Source organism: Rhopalosiphum maidis, chromosome 3 (genome assembly GCF_003676215.2).
Source record: "Rhopalosiphum maidis isolate BTI-1 chromosome 3, ASM367621v3, whole genome shotgun sequence".
NCBI lineage: Eukaryota > Metazoa > Arthropoda > Insecta > Hemiptera > Aphididae > Rhopalosiphum > Rhopalosiphum maidis.
In genome coordinates this window covers 32,499,563-32,524,345 of record NC_040879.1, presented here as the reverse complement: position 1 = coordinate 32,524,345, position 24,783 = coordinate 32,499,563, and the positions used below count along the sequence as shown (strand labels likewise).

At 28.5% G+C, this 24,783-nt stretch overlaps 1 protein-coding gene across 1 annotated transcript in view; it reads left to right on the top strand.

Moving 5' to 3' along the window:
• LOC113556221 (nephrin-like) overlaps positions 1–24,783 on the top strand; it is a 414,201-nt gene that overhangs the window by 243,224 nt on the left and 146,194 nt on the right. The window contains exons 2-3 of the mRNA XM_026961043.1: positions 14,405–14,537; positions 19,312–19,577. Coding sequence (XP_026816844.1) covers positions 14,405–14,537; positions 19,312–19,577 — 399 coding nt within the window. The remainder of the gene's footprint in view (positions 1–14,404; positions 14,538–19,311; positions 19,578–24,783) is intronic.

Here is a 24,783-nt window from a genome sequence, read left to right as displayed (position 1 = left end):
TGTAAAGCCATAGCACACCTGACTATCAGCCATAGTTTCATATTTCAATTAGGTAGTATATTTGTATCGTAATACAATTTTAACGTACATATTTTAGAACATACAATATACACAGATCACTTTTTGTCACTTTTTATTATATTCCCGCTAAATATTCTATTTTTTCATATAAATAATTTAGATTTAATGCAGTAAACCTCACCATTGTGCATTATTATAATACATTTGTTCACTGAGTATTATAAAATGATATAAATATGGTCGCAAGGGAACATGTGATTTAAATGATATGAAAATATTGAATATATTATGCTATTTTTCTGAATACATTGCCAATACATTATAGCTTAACGGTACCACGTACATCATAGCTCGGAAAATAATAAAGGTTTGACTAACTAAACAATGATTTAGAAGTGCCAAATTTATTTATTTATCAACAAATTGTAAGTATTGTAAAGTTTCTTTACTCGTGTTCATTTTAAACATTTTTCAACATTTAATTCAATTGCTGTATATTTAATTATTATATGTATATTGTGTTTGTCAGAAGTATATGTAACAAAAAAAAAAAAAACAGATACACACACACATACACATCCATAAATAGATCTATCATATTATGATTATTGATTACATAGTTTTTTCTTTTAAGTGTCTTATAGTTGTGATCTGTGTATAATTGGAAAAATAAGAATGTATTAATCGATCTCATAACATAATATAATACTATTATAAAATATTGAGTGCTCTATAAAGGTACCCCCAGGTGAGTACTTTTTTCTGTTGAATCGAAATCCATTAAAATATAATTTTTAGGTTCCTTTTTTTCAACAAGGTAAAACAACCAACAATAATCTAATGATATCGAGCTAAAAAAAATGGCTAATATCGTATATACATAAATTATGCATTAATCAATTAAATGTTTTGTCAAAATATTCCAATGAAAGTAATAAACTCAGTTGTAGAATAAATTATTAATATTGTAATGTATTAATTTATTAAATCATAAAAATAATATGTTAACAAAAACACACATTTATTTTAGGACAAACAAAAATATTAAATTAGCTATTATAAGATAATATATTATTAGGTAATACAAGTAAATAAACTCAAGTTTAATGTCAGGAAAAAAATCAATGCACATTTTATTTGATAAATCTACTAAAAGGTAGCATATCCATCATTTAAAAAATAAAAACGGTACGAATAAATTTAAACATAAAGGTTATGGAAACCACTTAAGCTGGATTTAATTTAAATTAAAAATTGTATTAACTACAAATTTTCAGCTTATTTGTGACTTATTTATTTATATATGTATTCTGCAGTAGACAATTCAATTAAATACAAGTGAAAGTTCAATAAATAATGCTATTATAACGTAGGCAAAAAAAAAAAAAAACTAAAAACAAAAATAGTTAATATATATTGTTGCTTTTTTTTTTTTTTATTTGCAAAAATGTGATCCCTTAGATTTGCGTAAAGTTTATTATTATTAAAAACAAAAACGATCAGACGAAAATCGACTGAGTAAAGTTATATTATACGCGATGATCGAGATTCAATAGAAGTGTTTTATAAAATAATATTAAGAGTTATTAATTATTATGATTAAAACTTTTGTGTAGTTCGCGTTAAAACGAAATTCAACGTTTTATGAATACTGAAGTGGCGCAGTTTTTGTTCATGGAAAATTCATTAAACTATTTTAATTCGAACAAAAGTTATGTTTTATCACGTTTAACCTATACAATCATGTTTTTGCTATAGGTTATTCTATATTATACCCAAATATATGTCATTATTTTTAACGAGTGATAGTTTGTTCACGTATTTAAATGCTGTTTATATCACGTTTTTCCTATAATTTTTAAATTTTGAATGTACCGTACTATACACCGTATAATAATATATCAATTTAACTAGACGTTTAATTTTTGTTCGCTTTTTTATAGTTAACATACTAAAAATAGTGATTAAATCTTAAAAGCGTATTATATTGTCTTTAGAATAATATGTATATATATATATATGTTAATACATTACTCATCTAATAAACTGTACTACGAAAATCATTTTCGTAATATGTAATATTCTATAACAATATTATTTAGGATCTAGTTTTAAAGTTTATAAATAACTCTTTGGTATAATTTAAAGTTTTCTTAATCTCATAATGTAGAAAAAGTTTTCTTAAGAAAATATAATATTCATCTGTTTAAATTATCAGAAAAAAAAATTTAGAATCTTATCAATCTTTAATATTTGACGTAAAATATATTTATAAAAATTATATCTTTACTATAACATTATTAATGTGTGTCTACAACAATTTTCATTCCTATTTTGATTTTATTATTACGGAACACCGCAGTTTTATTAGAAAATTAATTAATTTTGTATTTTTTTTATAACGTTATTTTCTTTTCGACAACCTCACACACGGTATTACATATTAGCTAAACTGTATTTTATTCCATTTTTTTAAAATAAATATAATAAAGAAATTATAATAATACAGCTATTAATATAATATATGTTATAATGTATTTTGTGGCTGAAGATCAACTCAAACGACCACTATATGTAATATTAATAAATAATGATAATACAAAAATAATATAAATATTGAATAATTATATTATATGGCTACTGATTTACTCCAAATTTCTGACTAAGTTAACTTTTAAATATATTAAAGAATATAATAAAAAAATTGTGAATATTTAAATGACCATTATTTTTAATTTATATTGATCATATAAAATAATATGATTTAAATTCAATAGAAATTAAACAGATTAAGTAATATGAGTAGATAAAAAAAATGTACGTGGCCATATAATTGTGAGTTCTAGAAAAAAGTTTTTTTTTAGTGGGAGGGATATTGATCCATTACTGAAATAGTAGGTTTTAATAGTAATTGCAATTAGTTGTTAACAAAATTCTTTCCCAGTCAAAGATCTATGTTTACGGCTTATCTTGATATGTTAGATGTCAGGAAAAAAGATTTTTAAAAAAGAATATCTATTCTTGCATCAGAGGCTATTTTTTTCATAAAGTCCGAAACGTAAGAGAGCAAACTTCAAAATCTCTGTCATCATCATGTGAGTTGTGAATTGTTGTTTTCTTATCGCATTGTTATTGCAGTGGCTGTGAGGGATCCAGTGTCAGTGGTATGTGGTATAAGGTATTTGACAATACATTGGTTTGTTACCAAAATTAAGTTTAGGTGTGTGTGTATTAACTGTCAAGTGTGACAAGATAACACTGATGGCAATACGCATTGTAACTACTTATCTTATTAGTTGATATATGGAAACTGATGAAATAGTGTTACATAATATTATTTCCAATACGATAATGATAAGAAGATAATATAACAATATTAAGATTAAAAGTCATAAATAGTTTAATAAAATTATAGAGAGTATAACAAATTGAAAACGATACGAACTAGACGATTTCTCAATTTGTCTTTTTAAAGAAAATGTATTTATGTCAATGTAATTTATTTCATCTATTTTAATGTATACATTCAGAGGGTCCCTCCAGTGATTCAATGTTTTTCAGTATTGTTTACCACAAGAGAAGTCGGGATGTTACCTTGTATTTACGGTGTTCCATTTCAGTGTATATAATTATACATAAAAGTTATAATAACTATTTAAACTCAAAGGTCGGGTACATTAAATAATATACAACCAGTGACGTCCTTAGATGTACATTTAACTCCAACCGTTTAAAAGTAATATTACACATTTCAACGAGAAAGATAAATAAATGCTATTTAAACGTTTGGTAGTTTCACGCAAATATTTGACTGTGCGTCGTAATATAACATTGAATTGTAAATACAACAAACCTCGATATCGTATACTTATAACTGCTCTTTGTGAATATCTTTATGATGGTATTAGAACGAACGATATATGTGCTATAAATATATTAATTGCGTGTGATAATAGGATACCTGTATAATACTTACTGTGTGCAGTAATTCAGTTTCTTTCGTCAATATTTTTATTTCGACAGTCGCCCACGTTTCAATAATAGTATTTTATTCAAAGGATATTTTTGATGTTCGGTTGCTCGTCATCGGTCGTCGCATGAATTGATTCATTGGTGAAATTAAATTAATATTTCCAACCGCGCATTTCTGGTCTATATTCTTACGAGTCACGATACCTTCTTACTTGCAGATATACAGAGCGTTACTACTTCCCGTTTTGATAAGTATTCTATATCGTCTACGGGAGATCACTCAGACATTAATTATACATGTGAATACTGTGCAGCGTACTAAAGTTTAAATTATCACGTTTAATTTATGGCCGCTGTACGAATTCTAATAAATCTTTCAAGCGTCGTTCGTTTCAAAAAACAGTTGTAACCAGTTATATATTATTAAAATGTTGTAAACAAAACCAAAATTCCTTCGGAGCGACAACAATAATATGTTCCACGTATAATACACGGCCTATACTAATTAACAACAATCGAACATAATCCATTTCGTTTTGTATTCGTCGCAAAATATTCGATCAAAAAAAAAAAAAAAATTGACGAAATATTATATTATTGTTCCATTGGACTTGATTGGTTTTATTAAGTATAATATTTGTATATGTGATGTGATGTGTGTGTGTGTGTGTGTGTGTGTGTGTGTGTGTGTGTGTGTGGTGTGTGTGTGTGTGTGTGTGTGTGTGTGTGTGTGTGTGTGTGTGTGTGTGTATGTGTGTGTGTGTGCGTGTGTGTATATAGACACTTCTCGTCAAAAGTGAGTGAAAGCTCAAGATAACTTATTGGAAACCAAGCTTGATATTTATATAACAACGGTCTATTACCTTGGGATTTAGAAAGACAACACGCCATTCCTTTAAACTGAGTGAATCACGGAAAAGGCAATTTCCAAAAAACCTGCAAATGCGAAAGAAACGAGACTACATTTCTGCCAATATTGGAATCGTTCGCTCAATTTTTTTCTTCTTTTCCGTCAGCCAGGGAAAACCTTTTAGGAATTGTGTGTCTGAGAATAATATAGTTTCGATAAAATAATTAATTTGGGATGACGCTTTGGGGGCGAAATATATAGGGAGAAAGAGATTTGATGTGGAGTGCCTGCAGTAGTGAATGATGGGATTGTGTATCTAAGGCTTACATCTTCGTCGGAGATATAATTAATTTTCTGCTAGTTCCATTTTTGTCCTTTCTCCGCCAATATATTATTACACTTACCAACGTTTTCTTTACGTAAACGGGGGAATATTTAAATCTATTTACAAGGACAGATGGATTAATATGCCAACAGTAAATACATTTTCGATTGCGATTTAATATTCCAATACAATGTCGATTGCATTACTATTATAACTGTAATAAGCTTACTTTTGATGAGGCGAAAAAACCATAAACTTTTGGACTGTACTTATGTATACACATGCAATTATTGATGCGTAGACTAATATTAATATCTATTCACAATATCATAATATACGGTCGATATAATCTAAATAATCGCATGGCCAATGTGACGTTAATATAGAGGATTAGCGTCGTATTACAACCAAATGCAATGATTTATTCGTGTACGTGCAGACTCAGTAATGATAACAATAATATATATGTACACGTTATGTGTGCTCGAGAAACAAAATATTATATTATTATTTTAATGACATGGTAGGACATTTTGTTTCTGAGCCAGCAATACTAGAATTATGTCTATCGTCCTCGAGTATTCTGTTTATCGTATTATAGACCGACGCCGACTCCAAATCATATTATTATATTATTATAAAATACAACAATCGAAAAATCGTTCCATTCATTGTCAGTGACGGTGAATAAGAAGATCCGTGGGAGTTTCGTATGTGCAATTGCTATTCGATTTAAGTACGACCGACTTGGCGTGACGGGGCTCGTCGATGCTCGGTGCGGTGGAGGTAAGGGCGTGGAAGTCGCGAGAGAACGAGAAAAGCGAAATACGACAAATTCATTTTTTCGCGTTGTATGAGAAAGTTTCAGGAGAGGCGTTCGGCGCGTATTGTTGACACATATTGGAATGCAAATGGGGGCCAATTCCGATTCGTCACGAACGCAGTCGTCCTGAACCGATTTCGACATTTCCTATATACATATTATATACACGTTACTTACATGTATAATTTTATGTGCGTACGTATAGTATTTCACGACCGACCGACAGGGGAATAATGTCGTCGTCGACGGCCGGCGCCAATCGTATTACGCACACGAGTCCATGCGTAATATATACTGTACAGTATAAATTTCTTGTTAAATATGGGTGTGTGTAACCGGTTACCGGGTATATTGGAAACTCGTGTTTACGTCGTAGGTATAGTATAATAATATGCTAATATCAACTGTTTCGCCGAATTCCTCGTAATAGCAATATAGCGTGCGGATATTCAATATGATGTGATGTAAATAATAAATATATTATGTTTATCGCAGTATTAAGCAGTATTATGCGTTCTTGAAAATGTTATTATTATTATTTTTTAATGCTAACATCTCTGTGGTTTTGATAGGCAACTGATATGTAAATTGTCTGATAGGTACTTTCTTTGACCTACGCTAGAATTTCGCTTAAGAAAAAAAAAACAATAACGCTTTGTCATATTATTTGTAATATAATTTATTATTTTAAAAAAATTCAAATGTTTGTATCTGTTTTATAATGCATAGGAACAACAACAACTAAAATATTCCATTTGTATACTCATCAGTAACTCATTAATTTGAAATAACGATTCAGAATCTAGCTCGGAATAATTTACTATTAAAAGTTTTGAACATTATCTGAAATTTGTTTTACAATTATACAATTCATGTTATTAATCATAGACTAAAACGCTGATACTTAATATTTCATCGTTAAAAAGTCAAATGCATAGAAAACTGTGAAAATCAATGATTTAAAATTGTCCATTTATTAAAAGTTTTATTTTACCAAATTTGACTTTTTAATTATTACTGTTAAATACCAGATTATATCATCAACGTTAATTTTATTATCGGTGTTTAAGATATAAGTCATGCAATAAAAATATGCCCTACTTTGTTCATTTTGATCCTTATAAATATGATAAATTTCATAAAAATGGGTCTGGTTTTCCATATTTTTAAATTAAATAATTTATAAAATGTATAATCGATTAGAAAATGATCAATTTTATTACTTGAATAACTTTAAAGTTCATTTAGTATTTATTTTTCATATGAAAAAAATAGTAGTAATTTTTAATCATGATCGTTTTCAATAGTAGTCATTTGATAATATTGTATTGGCATTTATAACTAATTAAATGCTTATTATTAATTAAAATAAAAACTACAATGTTTTTAACTTATTAACTTGTTTCTAATAAATTATAGTTCTATAGTCAATGCCTATATTACTTATATATTTTGAAATAAAATTGCACATTAACACAATTAATGAACAAAGCTAAAATTAATTTATAACTAAAATGATCAACAACTTAATTAAACAGTTCATTAACAAAATTACGTAAATTAATTTGAATGCAGTATAGTAGTACAACTGTTGTATTATATGGTATATCTACGCTCTATTGTTAGGGATAAAAAAAAAAAAAAAACAAAGTTATTTCATTATTTAGTTATTTAAACGTAGGTACCTAACATTGATTGACAACGTTGGTAAATATATTTCATTAATGAGTTCAGTGTCTAACAAAAAGAAAAGGCGAACAATAACCAAACTTTTAAAATCATTTTTCAAACAATGCGTTAATTAAAATACATTATTTCGAAAAAATAACGAAATAACCATGGAAAATGTGTTAATTAAAATATATATGTTCGAAGTTTTAACGTATTTACAAAGCGTGTGTGGTTATTATAATTTAAATGCAAAATGTATTGTTATAATGTATAACGATGTCGTAGGCGAGCGCTGGAAAGAACCATAAAGTTAAATAATTACTTTTAAGTATACATATATTTATCAGCCACGAGTTGAACAAATATAATATTAAATTAAATATTTATAATCACTTGAAAGAAAATATAACAATGTATTTTAATATGATGATATCACGCGTCGTACGTATTAAATGTACGATTCTTACGAATCAAGTAAATAAAACATTATGTTTGTATGGATAATTTTTGATTGTCTCCCGAGACAAAGGTTGTTATTGTTCCTGGTTTGACTTTTCGTTCTATAAACATGATGTTTACGTTGAATATTATCGTATTTACGCGGCGCGGCGGCGTCGGTAATAATGTAACCGAACGCGCAACGGAAACTATAAAAATATATACATGGCAAGAATTAAACTGCAGGGCAATAGTAAAACGTATAATATCAAAAAGCCTTTTGAACTTCGACATGAAAATTATTAGGTGGTTGTATTATTGGTAAAATGTAACGATGGACGAAATGAGTACAAATAAGTCTACATGACTAAAATGAATTATAAACTATGTTGTGAGTATTATAGGTATCAGCTATAACCGAAACGTAAATAAATATCAAAATATTATTATAACTGATCAAATAGTTTGAATTTTAAAAGCGCTCACCCGAACGATCCGAAACAATATTGCATCACGTGAAACTTTTTCGTCCGAATTACAATTTATGTAATATTATAATAGTTATGTGATGACCTGTACCTATTCGAACGGGCTATAATAGTGGAAACAAAAAAGGTCATGCTCAAACGGGCAGTTTTACGGTAAATCAATTTTCACGGTCGAACGAGCCCCGGAAATCGGGATCCCGCGCGTGTATTAGAACATAATATGCCGATTTTTGAGCGGGCATAAAATTACGACATCATAGTCCGCTGTCATAGATCCACGTATAATTATTCGGAGTGTACGACCCTCTGTTCTCAAATTATGATTTGCACCGAAACAATATGATTATATTGGCAATTTCTGTGATTGTCGAGAGGTGCGCGTTGTTAACGATCACGGCGAGAGTTGTATAGTATTTTAATTTTAAACTAGTTCTGTGAAAAACTGTTCAATAATCAATTAAATCGTTGTATAATTTATATAGTATATAAATGGATAGTAAACAGTGGTCCTTGTAACCACATTAAAACGAAAATCTGAGATTAATATGTTTTTAAATATTTAAATTGAACGACTAAAATAACAAACAACTAAAATCATAATTATTCCAGAGAAAAAAAATCGTTATTTTACATTTAAATGGCTAAATTTGTTAAGCTTTAATCGAAAATGCTTAAAAAAAAGGAAATTTTACCTATGTATTATTCATATTTTTAAAATATTATGAGAACAACTCAATTTTCTACTAAAAAAGAATACCAAATAAAAATTAAACAAATCTATAATAGCTATAAATAACACTAACAATCTTAAATATTCCAAAAAGTTTTAAAATCGAAGTTGTCAATAATACTTTAGGACAATTTAATATCTATAGTTAACTTATTTTTGCGTTATAAAAAAAAGAAAAGAACAATATCGATTTTATCAAAAACTCTTTCAGCATAAATATCTCAGTTTGTCTACAGTTTTTTGTAGACAAACTGACTTTTTTTTATATTTAAATATTTATGACTGTTTTTTTTTTGTTTAAATAAATCTTTATTAACTAATGTAAAATTGAGTTTCATATATTCATATAGTACGTAAAGTGTAAATGTGTGATTTTTTAAGTATGCTCACCCCACCATGCGTAGAAATAAAATGTTCTATTGTGCAATAATTATAGCATTAAAAACACTACGTTTTTATGGTTTAAATATTTTTTGTCTAGATAAAGAAAACTAATACTTACAACAGAATATTATGAGAAAAAATATTAAATTTTTATAAAACATAAGTTATTTTCAAAAATGTAAAATTATATTTGATTTAAATTTTTCATGAAATAAATTACAAATTTGAACATATTTCAAGGACAAAAGTAGGATGAGTATGTGTTACATTATCACTGTTTACACATTGCATATTATACTATATGCATTAGACATAATACATAAAATGATAGATGGAACGCTTAAAACTATATATCGTCATTAGTCCCCCTTGGAATTTTTCCCACTTTAAGCCCTGAGTAGGTAACAATATAATAATATATTACTTCTTTGTCCGTTGCTGAAAATTATTTGTTTAGGTATATTATCTACTTCGTTACTCCATTATTTACAGTCATCGTGTTTACATTGTAACTAAATTGTATCGATAATAGATAGTCTTATATAAATTCGATTTAAAATCGATTTGGAAGTACTCTTTCTAATGTATGTGCTGGTAATAAATTATTAAGGAGTTGATAATATGGACAATTCTCACTTCCGGTATAATAACACATTTTCTGGCAATCGAACGTGAATGTAATTTTATAAACACTCATCGAGCTTTGCGTTATTAAAGCGTGTGCGTATAATTCTCGTGCCGATATATTTATTTTCTTTGTTGGTTATGTGTAGATAGATAATATTGGAAAATTCCGCCTAGGGTGAAAGTTAAATAGCCGCCAATGGGAAAAAAAAAAGTTTGAATTATATTATTATTGATTCAGAGGCATCAAAAAACAAGGAAAAAAAACATCGATACAAGATCGAAAACGGTTTATTAAATCCAAATGTTCGTGATCGGTAATAAAACGAGGATATAGGCTGTAAAATGCGTTATCTATTACGCATCGTTTTGGGCGTGCTATATTGTCAATTTACGATTATTATTTTTATTTTTTACGTCTTATTTTTATCTCTCGTTTCGCCGTTTGCAAAATTGTGTCTGTGATCGAACTAGACTGTATGTAAAATGGGTGCTAACCATGGAGTCGTCGCATACATATATACCACGTTTATAGTTCATGCCTGTAAATCAGCCTAACGTGTGGACGTGCGTTGTAAATATAAATAGTTAAAAACTGTATTTTCTGTCTCAAAAGGCCTAGTTTAACTAACAAAAAGTTGAATTTTCTAAAATATCTTACCAAAATCCACAATGTGAACACAATCACTTGGACCCGGTTACTTGAATCACTTTCCAACGTTTGATTTTATTTTTTTTACTTATTACACTATTTTAATCCTATTACTGATAATAGGTTTTATAAAAAATAATGCCTATATTAATATTACCATCAAACTTATTAAAATGTATCCACTTGTTTATTTAATGTACTATATTTCATTGATAATTAACTATTATTGGATTAATTTTTTGACAGAAGGCGAGGACGTTCCTACGATCTTAGTACAAAACAGTTTTTATTTTGATTGATAATAATTTTATTTCAGTAAATAGTAAAAATAGAGATAACACGGCGTACTGAAAAGGCAAATTAGGTACATTCGAAGTGGAGATCAATTGTTAATTTGTTTCAATTTTACAATAATATTATTACATCATAAATTTTATAGAAACTTCAATATCCACATAATATATATATATATATATATATTATATGGAATGTTATTTTTTTCTCATTTATAATATTTACGATTTATTAAAATACATAAATATAACTATGAGTAAAATATCAGCCGTAACTGAATTAAATGACTAAACGGAATAATTTTAATTAAATGTAAAATCTATATTTGAATCATATTATTCTTAAATCATAGTAAAAGAAGACAAATTTAAAAGAAAAAAAAAACTTTCCAATGCACCAGTGAAATATTTTGTTCTTATTCCTCGTCCAAAAGCACAACTATACACTTTTACTTGTCAAAAAACAATCACGGAAACCCTTTTTTTAGTAAAATGTAACTATAGTTTCCCGCTACTTGTACCTATTTATTTTTACAAAATATTATGCTATTTTTTTAATATACATCAATTGTCACTATACACCATTTGGATATTGTATCATAATGTATTATTAGAGTTTCCACGAAAACTTCAATGAAATTCAAAAATATATACCATGAAGTGTGAATTTTTCGTTGACATTTTATTTCCAAACCAGCAGCTGTGTGCCACATAATACATTGTAACGTGGAGTTTCTCGATTTTCAAAAAATCGATGAGAAGAAAATTTTTAAAAGAAATATCTGAATTATTTTGAAAAAAACGATGTATATTATAATATGAAAATAACAGTGATGACAGCGAACACTTGAAAGCCGACTGAAACGCCGGGGTTGTGGGTGGATCCGTATAATGGAGAGAAAAAAATAGAACGAAAAAGAAACTGGGTGAAAGACTCCGAAGAGAGTAACTTTTCCGGTCGACCACGGCGGATGGGCTCAATTGGAAAAGTCGGTCTATTAATCAAACGAAGACAACGACTACTAAGACGAAGACCGGGTGTGCACCACCACTGGAGCTGATGTCGGCACTTTGGGGCGTAAAAGAAAAACGTTTGCCCGTCAAAACGTTGAGCGATTGCCCACCCCTCTTGGTCGCCGCACCAGCTATTTAGGTTGCGTTGTTGGCTGAAGATCGGGGGGAAAAAAAAGATAAGAAAAAAATTACATACCGTTTTTGTTTATTAAAACGATTTGTATTTAAGGGTTTTCCACTCTGGTATATATTATATTATTATTCTTATTTGAATAAATATTTATTATCGGTCTTTATTCTTATTTATTTTCCATCCTTCTCTTAAACCCCCGACCGGCTCGCGGCTGGTCGAAAAGGCTAATTAAAAATTAGGCATACGACGCTCCCTGAAAAGTGAATTAATTGGCGCATTATCCGACAACTGTGATAATTAGGTTTAAACTGTAAAGATAATATATTAAACGTTTGATTAGAAACCAACCGGGACAAGTAAAGATTTTTTTGGTTTTTAACAAAACAATTTCACAACATTCACAAACATCCGAATGAATTACGTTTTCACATATATCGTACCTGAAAAAATAAATATCGATGTACATATTTTTTTAGCTGTAGGTAGACAATAGTTTTTATTTTCATTCATAGCTTTTGGAATTATATTATATACTTATTAATTCTGTATCATTACTGTTAATGTCTGATTAATTAAAAATTGAATCGAAATAGCTAGCAAAGCTTAAATGATAAGGCCACTATAAAAGTATTTCAGTTGGATATTTTTATTATTTTTCACCTATCACATCGTTATCGTTCTAGTAGAGCTAAATGGATTTTTTATCATCTGAGTGTGAAAGTTGTGCTCATTTACGACTACCATTAACCTTCCACACTGACACTGTTATCACAATATGATATTGTGTACTGCTCACCAGGCTAATAATAATTTTGGTGACAAGCATTTACCATTTAACCTGCCACAACTCCGGCGTTTTTTACTAATTTCTTATAGTTATTGTTTTGGAAATTACATATCTATATACGTTTTAATAATTTATATGCGTTTCCCACACGAAAAATTTTCAAAATAGAACTAGAAACTACTGTTCGTTGTTTACGGCTGGTGTGCCATTATAGATATTATATTATTTGCGCGAGTTTATTAATTTGTCCATTGGTTCGTACCAATTGTAATAAACCTATATATATACCCGCTTATAGTTTACTGCGACAGAGATAACTTACTTGAAAGGGATATTGAATATTGTTATGATTATAATAACGATTATAATATGTTCATATATCGTCGTCGGCTCGTTATACTCGTAATATGCCGACTAGCTAGGAGTAAATTTAAGACAATGTAGATACAACAGGCTTTTGCATTATTGTTGTCAAAACGGAAATAAGTTAGTGTGGAAGTTAACAAGATAAAAAATCGTGTGATATAGTATTTCGTTGTCGTTGAACAGTGTTTATGACGTCGAAAAACAAATGTAACGATTAATGGACCATAATACAATATTAAATTTAAGTCAACATGATATTATGCGTTTGGTTTCGCAATTTTTAAAAAGAAAAATGTATTTGTATTATACACTATTTGTACAATGGTTTTACATTTTTAAATTACCGTAGGTCACGTACAGTTTAAAAAAAAAAGAAATATAAAATTAAATTTATATTTTATAAAGAAAAAGTAGTGATCTTACTTTACACATAGCTGTTTATTTATTTAAATTTTCATTCATTCATAAATATGTGTATATCACAATGTTATCTCTATTTCAAAATCAGTTGATTAACGACGAACGTAATAATATAGTTCTCAAAAACGTTTACAAATTTGAATGAAAGTATTTATTATTATAAAGATAATCACTTGTAATATAACATAATACTATAACTGATTTTAATTTATTAATATATTTTAATACAAACAGACCTAAATAAAAGTCAAACTTATCAAAATGCTTTCGTTTCATTTAAATATATAATAAGAATTGAATTGTTCACACGGCTTTCGTGTCACGAGATAATACAAACCTAACCTAACCTTTGTGTATAGTGTACTGAAATAAAAAAAAAATGAAATAATAATATGTTTTTTAACCGTTTTCAGTGATCACCACTAACGTGGAAGCTGTGGCCGGTATGGTGGCATATTTACCGTGCAACATGACTCCACCTACTCCAAATGATCGCGTCACGTTGGTCATCTGGTTCAAACAAGGACAGACCAATCCAATATACAGGTAAATAAACCATATAATATCATCGGCTATGATGATCCCACAATCCGATCGATGTGTCTATTAGACATTTAATACAATTATTTTTTTGATGACGGATATTCGCTGCAGATTGATTACAATTTATTATCATACAAGTACAACGATTTTATTGATAACTGTCACATGGTTCAATTAAATTAAAAATTGAATTAACAATTAATTATGTCTGATGGAAAATTTTATAAAAATGTTTACCTATAACTCTAACACTACGTGGGCTATGTTAAAGCTCAATTTACTTACCAACACATTTATGACGGTTAACGTGTTTTATTTAAAATAATAAAACAATATTAACTAGATTAATTTCTCTGTGGACAGAAACCATATAATTAAATTTAAAATGGTTAAATTATTTAATAAAAAAGTTCCAATAATATATTTATAACAATACATTTATGATCAGTTTATTGTATAACAATTTTAATAAAAAAATTACCCCTGAACAGTCTGAACTATGAATTATATTACCGCGAAGAATTATATAATTGCAATTTAAGTGACACATAATAAGAAAATGCGATCCCGACATACTCGTATAACGTAAATATGTGTAAGAATAAAACTCGTAATTGTAATTTAGGGTTTTATATTTAATGTAGATATACAAAATTGTACAATACTACCATTATATTATTATTCGATCTCCGTTATACACATATGTCCTTAAACGAAAGTTTGTTCTCGGAAGTGATCGATTTTATCCAATTCACAATAAAATAGAATCTTTGACTGAGTTCCGAATTCAGTGGACAATATATTATTATTATGTATATTTTATATAACACATATGTTTGTTTAACACATAAACACTATAATGTACACGCTGTACACATAATAAAAGTTTCAGTCTTATAAACTTAGTCGAGTACACTACCTTCATCTTTGGTTTTTTTTTTATATATTTATACATATATGTGTACTTTGTGGTTTACTTTTTAGCGGCAGTGAGCATCTTCAAACTGACCGTTTAGTTGCCAAATTTATTGCTCGCCTGTTTTTAACTTTTTATGACATGGCGCACTCGTTTGACAAAAAACATTCGTTTTCTTCTAAAAGTATAAAAATATATACTTTCTGTGTGTGTGTGTGTGTGTGTGTGAGTTTATTGTATAATAGCCGACGACGTTGTTTATTTGACCGACTGCGAGAACTGTCGTCTGCGTCCTTTCTTGGTTTCGCAACTGCGGCGGCCGACCTGTCAACTTGAGCCGTAAATATATGTGTTTTTTGTCATACCGTTGGCACTATAAAATATGTCCACGTATCTGGAATACGTATTCACTGCAAAGTGGTCCGAACAAGTATATCATCAAATAGAATAACGTAATATTATTATATTATATCACTGTACCATACGGCGGGTATAATATTATTATAAAGAGGTACTCGGTTAGATATATACACGGAGTGTATAAATAACAGATAGATTTTTTTTTTTTTTTTAATCATTATTATTTACTAGTTTATGCCGCCAAAATATTATATGAGGAGTAATAATACTTCAACGATCATATGCAATATGATATTGCATATAATGCAATTCAATTTCCGATTTTAATTTGTTCTAGTCCATCTTCAATATACGAACCATATTTTTGATTACGGTTTTCAAGAATAACGTATAGGTTTATTTAAAAATATTACGTTACTCGTGCACATCTCACTTTTAGAAATTGTTATACTACTGCGTTTCGAAATTAAAATTCCGTATTTAATATTATTGCTGATTAAAATTGTTGCTAGATACCTAGTATGTAATAATATAATATTCTGCCATAGATCTTTAAAGGCTATGCATTTCGCAAAATAACAAGACATTAAATAGATAGACTACAATAACTATGGTTGACGGATCCACAAACCACTCCTGAAAGACATTAATGATAATAATACTTCATTGAACGATCTTCTTGGTCGTATTTTTAGATGGCTCGTGTGTTTCGTTTTGTAAACGCACGTGACCGCATATTTGGTAGTATATACGGTACAATATTATTACAAACGTCGTTCCTGCCGGCCGGAACCGCACGTCACGGCACCGCAGTAGTCGGAAATTTGCAAACCGGAAACCGAATTATTGTTCTATATTATAAACGATCATAATAATAATTATTATTATTTGTGTGCACTATAAACGCTTTCCGTTGCCGATTTATAATGTAAACGTATTAATGACACGTGGTGTATGCCATATGTGTATATAGCGCCACCGTAAGGGTAGTATATGTTATTGTAGCAATAGGAAGTATATTTGTATGTCAAGCGATAGTGGTTGTGCTAATAATACAATTCACCGACTGCATTATTATCCTGCGTGTTATATAGTATACGTATCGTCGGTTACCGCCAAGGGTCGACCGCGTACGGTGCCGGCTTAAGGTCGGAGTTGTGAGGGGAAACGAAATAATATTAAAAATAGTGTCCTTATACCCACGTCGCATACGCAACCCTTTGGCCCCGTCTTGGTTGTACCGGAAGCCGAACAATACGAAACGCGTTATAATATGTTGTACAGTAAATGCCCCAGAATTACGTTTAATATATTACATAATACATTTATTTTTATATATATACTGTATATTATAAGTATGTACACCATATTCGCGCACATTAAATTCAAGGAAATGGAACGTTTATCAAACGAACCGATTTATCCGTACAAAATATACATAATACATAATATATATACCTAACCTAACCAGTAACCGTAAGCCACTAACCAGTAGCCTTCGGATTTATTCACTAGGCATGGCCGTGCACGGGATTTGTCCTCGGGTAGTGATATGAAATTCACGTCACAAAAGAAGTGAAATAAATAAACAACATATTATATTCGTGCCGTAAAAATATAAATAAAATAATGTACATCTTTAAAATAATTATTTTAATAATACTATAATATTCGAATCGCTTGCACATTTCTCGTCACGTAACGTGTGGAGTTTTGTTTTGTATTAAAAACATCATTATTATTATTATTTTTCTCAATAAAATATTTCTATACACACTAACTCGTGAGAGATCGTCATCGTTTTATTGTAAAAATAAGTTGCCGTAGAATGCACAGACGGAATGCAACTCTCCGAACGGACCGATTATTGTGATAACAATAGATACCATACGCAATGATAATACACGCTGTGGTGTTATAATACAAATGCTTTACCGTCAAATAAATAAAACTATACGTGCGATTTATGTCTATGTAGAATTTGATTTCAAACATTTCTTACCAATAAATTTAAGTAAAATAAAGATCCAATTATATTGATTACATTATAAAACGTACTTTTACGACAGTACCTACGAAATCGAACGAAAAAAAATAATGTGAGAACTAAAATTGATGTTCTAGCCGTTATCTAACATTTTAACCATTAAAATTGTAATGTTAGATTATGAAAGTCATTTTTGGAACCTTTTCCAGATCGATCTTAGGTCTAAACAAAAATAGATTATCTGAGTTATGTTATTGTAGTTATATAAACATTATAAACATACATAATATCTTAAATTTATCGACAGAGGCATCCCGTGACGTCTATAATAGATGAGCAAGATGGGATAGCTCCATATACTCGTGTTATACAAAAGCGAATTAACCTATTGTTAATTTTCATACTTTAACGATCGTTTTAAGCTTAATCTTATTTCACAAGTCCACGTCCCGATCTCCCTATCTATATTATACGTCTGAAACCATAAAACATTGTATGGTTATAATAATAATATTTTATACATAATAATCAGTAAAAACCCTCTCGTTTCATAATATGCTATTACACACTTATCAAAAATTCAATACTGAAACGAAGAATCTGATTTACTTCCATACGTCCTATTATACTGCACATCTCTGAAGAACAATAATAATAATCTATGGAACGCCTTATATATTATTTAAATTCTTAAGCACTAAATTGTTATGCATAACATAATATAGGACCTATTTAAGGCTCTGTACCTAATGTTATAAATCTTCGTATATATTGGCTAAAGTTAATGGTGGATTATTTAAGACCATAAAACTCGGTGTGGTTCCTTTCTACTTAAGCTTTAAGAACTTAGGAAAATAAAAATACAATTATCTATCAATATTAGATTATTAAATTAAAATTTGAAACTAATTAATAATCATTAGGTGGTTGAAAAAACGTTATTCCCTCGCACCGAAGTTAAAAAACACTCCTACATAGTACAGAATAAATTGATAACACGGATTATATAACTCAAAAGTTTCGTGATTTAAAGTATAGAAGAATATTGTGAATATAACAGCACAATATTGTTTTTTTCTTTTGTAATATATATATATATATTTTATTAATTGTTTTTTATTTTAATTATTGAATAAATACTAATATACATGGAATAGATATTTTATTTTATAAAAAATACAATCTTCTTTTAATTTTATGATCTATGTAATGTGTTTTCGTTCAAAAATCACACATAAAATAATTTATTTTGATATGCTTTTATTTATTTGTTTGTCCATTTTCGATACAGAAAGGATGAACAAAAAAGGTCATTGATAATTGAATTTCATAATAATTATTATATCTTAGATATTGATCAAAGTATTTATTTAAAAATGACAAACAATAGCCTTAAGTACCAAATCGATGTGCCGTCTGCATATATAATGTCTCAAATATTGTGTTTACTTATCGATTTACTAAAAAAAAAAAGAATCTATCCCCAAAAATTGACTTCTGTTTCTGTGTTTCAGCTATGACGTGAGAACAGGCCCCGTGAAGACGGTGGCATCCAACACCAAGACACCGAACGGTCCACAGCAAAAGCCAGCCTCGGCTATGGGCCCGCATCGGTCCGATGACAAAACGTTGGACGGTCGAGCATACTTTCGCGTCACCACGCAACCAGCCGCACTCATCGTGCAAGACATTGGTGACAAGGATGCAGCCGTGTACAAGTGTCGGGTCGATTTCAAAAAGTCACCCACCAGAAATTCCAATGTCAATTTGACTGTTATACGTGAGTAACGTTATTTTAATTATAAAACTGTGTGTAAGGGTATTCAGTGATATTCAGGGACATTTTCCAATAGATATTTTTTATAAATAGTTTTAGGAAACCGTAACCATTGGCCGCATATTTAATCTTTTTTAATGTAAAATAATAAGCATATGTATACGATCTATTTTAAATAATCGTTTTACTGTTTTTGTTTATTTCACCGTCAATACATTATAGGTACTGTAATTCCACGGATTATATTATACCTACGTAAAAATAAAATGTATTAATAAATCTTTTGCTAACATTATTGGACGTTTTAAAAACAATTATAATATTAACTAATGCATGTTAAGAAGGTTCTTGTTTAATATTTGTTTTCTTTCTCAGATCCATGCACAACATATATAAAATGGGTTCATGTAAAATTGTAATTTATTGATTTTTGAGTTATCTTAGAGTAAAATGATTATAATAATTATAGATAATATTTAATAATATTTACAAGGGTTAAACTTATGTCTTTTATTATATTATATTTTTGCTTAATATTTGAATTTAAGAAAATAATAAAATAAATTTAAATGGAATTTTTTTTTTTAAATAATTTTCAATAAAATCAATGCCATACTCTCAAAAATATTTATTTTGAATATTTTTATATTAAGTTATTTTACTTTAAATAACTCAAAAGCATAAAAAAAAAATGATTTTGGTGAATGCATTTTATCTATGCTGCACGTAAGCTAGAAAGAAAAAATGAACAGCACGCTAATATTACATTGGTAAAAATTACCTCCAATAAATTTAGAAGTGAGGTGCTAGGATACAAGTTGCCAAGTACACATTTTATGGGTTTCACATGTAAAATAATATTATTTTCCAATCATTGTACATTTATAATAAGTAGATGGTTATCGTTTATAATTTCAACTTTTAAATGGTGATTTTCGTAAACTAATTTTTATTTATTTATTTTTCTATTATCAAAAGAGATAAAACGAGTATACATGACGTCTAAGACGACAGCATCACACAAACATTTTCATTAATTTATTCGATGTCGCCGATGAGTAGGTTTCTTATTCAGCCACACTACCTATTTCCATAATAATGGTTTTTTATTGTACCTAATAATAATAAAAATACTATGATTATATTCGATATCCGTGAAATCACTTTTTCAGTTTGTATAAATGTCAAAAACTTTAGTGGTAGTTGGGCATAACAGTTATATACAAATTTCTCAATACTTAAGAGATAATCAAAAGTAAATAGATAGTATTAACTACTGTTGATTTTACAGTTACTTTATTAATTTATTGGGATTAAATTAAATTACAAGGTGAACGATCAAATTTCATTTTTTAAGATATGTTTTTTTTTTTTACATTTACAATTAATTTTCAAAAAAAGGAGCGAGATAATTGGTTTAGCAGGAAGAGAATGCTTGAAGGGAGCTAAACCCTCAAAATAAAAAATAAATCACCTTTCAACAGTTTAATATATATATATATATTTATATTTATATTTATATTAAAATGTCCCGAAGGTACATTTTATTCTTTTAAATTATAAATCTAATGAAAAATAGAACTAAATCTCCCTTCAAAAAAGTTTATCAAATTGTGTTTATGAACGGACTATTGGGACACTTAAATAAAATATAAAAACAATTTACTGGTTAATGATAATATAAAATATAATATATCTACAATCTACATATTTTATAAAATGTTAATATTAACGTCATATAAACTTGCGAAAGATTTTAAATTATTGTTTTAATATACTAGTTTTAATATTAAATACCATTGCGTTTCTGTTTTTGTAATAATAAAACAAATGCCGAAATTTGCTCTGCAGTATAGTACCTATAGCTGACTAAAATTTCGTAAATTCTCATTGAGTTGTACCAATAAATGTATGTGTTCAATTTGAATTCAATGATAAATTTGAATAATATATTATATATACAATACAAAACTATTCTTTTCGGGACGGTCTATCAAACTATAATATATCTATGCGTAAAAAAATAAAATGTGAATTTTCTCATACTCCCAAATTTAAACGCTCAACAAATAAAATAATATTATTATTGTTATTTGCAATGTCTTCTAATTTCCGTAAGAAAACCTATAAAGAATCTTGAATTAAATTGGCTAGTTGTTGTATACACAATCAAGAACTGTATCATTCATATTAAGTCAAATAATAAATAAACAATTCAAACATTTAGAAATGTCAATAAATAGATTAAAAATCCCAATATATTTTTAAATTGTATCTTATCTATAAAATACTATTATAAATATTTGTTTAAAGTTTTAAATCTACGGTTATTTTGAGATTATTCGTTTTTAAATAACTACAGAAATACAAAACGTGGTGTTGCGTATAGTTCTTTAAAATTTTTTTTTTTATTTTTTTTCCGATAATTTAGAATTTTAAAATAGTGCAATCCATTTTGTTTTGCGTAAATATTTCCGGTATTTTCGTATTTTCTTTTTTTATCGTTATTTAAACAGGTTTGTTAATATATATATTTTTTTTTTTTTGACACTAAAGTAGAAACTAGATCTAATTTACTACCTAAACCTCTTACAATATAGAAGAGAAAGAGCATTGTTTCGAAAACGTGTCTATCGACGCACAATATATATTATATGCTTATAATAAAAGTACATATATTATTGTAAAATTAATATCACAATTAATCATCACAAAATTTAATATAATGAACTAATTATCACTCTTGACTTATTCTCAATTTTATTCTCGACGACAAAATCATACAAAAATTAATTTTTGGCGAATTTGGTATTGATTTTAAAACCTTTCTGTTAATCGAGTTCATACAGTACTAAGACTGATTAAGTAAGGTTTGCAATGTTTCTATGTCGATTTTAAATATTAAAAAACTGTCGCATATTTTAAATCTGGTTGTGAGGATGTCCTGGCAGACGTCCGCTGATAATTTATTTTTTATTATTCGGTTTGCATTGATCTCAGTGGTGCTGACGTATGGTACACGATAATAAAACATATTATCTTATATTAGATACAACGCACCGCTGCTGTGACTAAATATTCTACACCATTAAAGTTTGTTGATTTTAGTATAATTCGATTTGACGATCATTTCATTGTTTATCCTGCAGTTTAGGCTGTATTTGTCTGCGCAATGGAATTTTTTTTCACTCTGTCTCGGAATAATTATCGAGTTATTTGGATGAAATCGACGGTTTTTAATTCAAAATACTGAGCGCGCGTCACGCATCACCCCACTGTTGATCTGTGGATCTGTCTACAGTAAAACAATTCAAGACGACGGTGATTATTTCGTCAATCTGCAGTCTGGCGTTTAATTTGTTTGTATGCGGATAAGCGAAAATACGAATTTGAATTCGTCGCGATAGGCGCAGGATAAATATTTTATGTCGAATAACTCTGTCATTCAAACTTTCGTTTAACATTAAAATGTGTATAATTTCTTTCATTGTAAATTTATGCTCGCTTTACGTTTTGAATGAGACAACGACTAAATGTTTCAATAATAATGTAACAATAGCAATCATAAATTATCAAACTTTTGCTTCGTTAAAAATATCTTTCAAATTGAAATTCGACAGAGGTATCATGCATTTTAAAGCGTAAATTAAAAATATCCGTGCCTACTATTTTAAAACTGAATGTTTCATAATAAGTTTTATCTTATAAAACATAACCTGTAGACCAAATGCTCCGAATTTCGAAATATCGTGCCAAATTGTACTTTACTACAAAACACAGCGTAATGTATTTGAATAAAATTGAAAATTGCAAAATAAATAATTTATAACAATAATCATAATAACACCGTTCGTAATAATGTTCGTATTATACGAATTGTTCATTATAAAAAAAAAAAAATATTTGAATTATAGATAACAATAAACGCATAATAATTGAAATTTTATGAAAAATAATGAAAATAGTAAAACAACATAACAACTTAAAAACCTGGACGATGTTATTGTCTATGTTATAACTATAGAAGAGAAATAAATCGAAAAAAAATATTAAAAATTAAAACTGCTATAAAAACAAAAAATGCATATTATACGCTATATTATATTATCATAATTTATGAAAACAACACGTATTCAGTAATACTAGACAAATTATAAATTTATGTAAAATACAAACCGGCCATTGTTGCATGTCTTACAATTATTATTTTTTTTATATATATAATTTAAAAGGCAAGGAATGAAAATTTAAAACGATTTTTATTAATTTAAAACCAGAATTCTGTGAATGATGAGTACTTTGATATTTACAAAACTATCTAGTTATATTTTATAAAAATAAAAATATCGTTTTTAGGAATTGTTGAACAATGTTTTATAAAAAAATATATTATTTTATACTATGTTCTAAGCTTCTTACGGGTTTAATGACAACATATACTTTTTAATTCTATATTCCGGAGCAAAAAAATAAAAAATAAAACACGCAAGTATTAATTAGCTATTAGCTATTACCTACTCATTCAAACTTCGGTTTTTTTTTTTTTTTTTTTTTTTAACTAAAAAGGTAAGATAAAGTTTGATGCATAATTGATTTGTACAAATTTGATGACATACATAATGACGTGATAAAATATTCACAACTAATTAAATTAATACTTCTTGACAATAAAATAAGTGTTTGGCTATACAAAAGCGCCTTTATGACAATAATTATAATTATATAATAATTGAAATGATGCTCATTATCGGAGTATATATTATTAGGTATCTGTATAATAATAATATGTTTCGAGACGCTGACGTCGGCGTGTCGCTGCAACGTTATTTAATGCAAATTTTCACCGGAACCATAACAACACACTCACACACACACACATATATATATATATATATATATATTATACATGAACACGAGTACATACTATTTAATTCTCGAGCGAAATGCGATTACATCGCCGGGCTTGCGCGATTATGCAGCGCGTCTACGAGTAAATATTGGTCGCACGATGTGGGCGCAGAGCGACCGGGCCGGGGTGCGAGATGCGTCTAAAATATGCAAAGATACTCGGCCGAGATTCGCGGGGCGGAGGACGTCGGAAACGCAAACGTCCGCAAACAATCCGAACACCGAGACCCGCGTAGTCAGCGACGCTCCGGCATGCGTCATGAGTGCGGCGCGTCTGTTGGCGTATAATATTATAAATTAT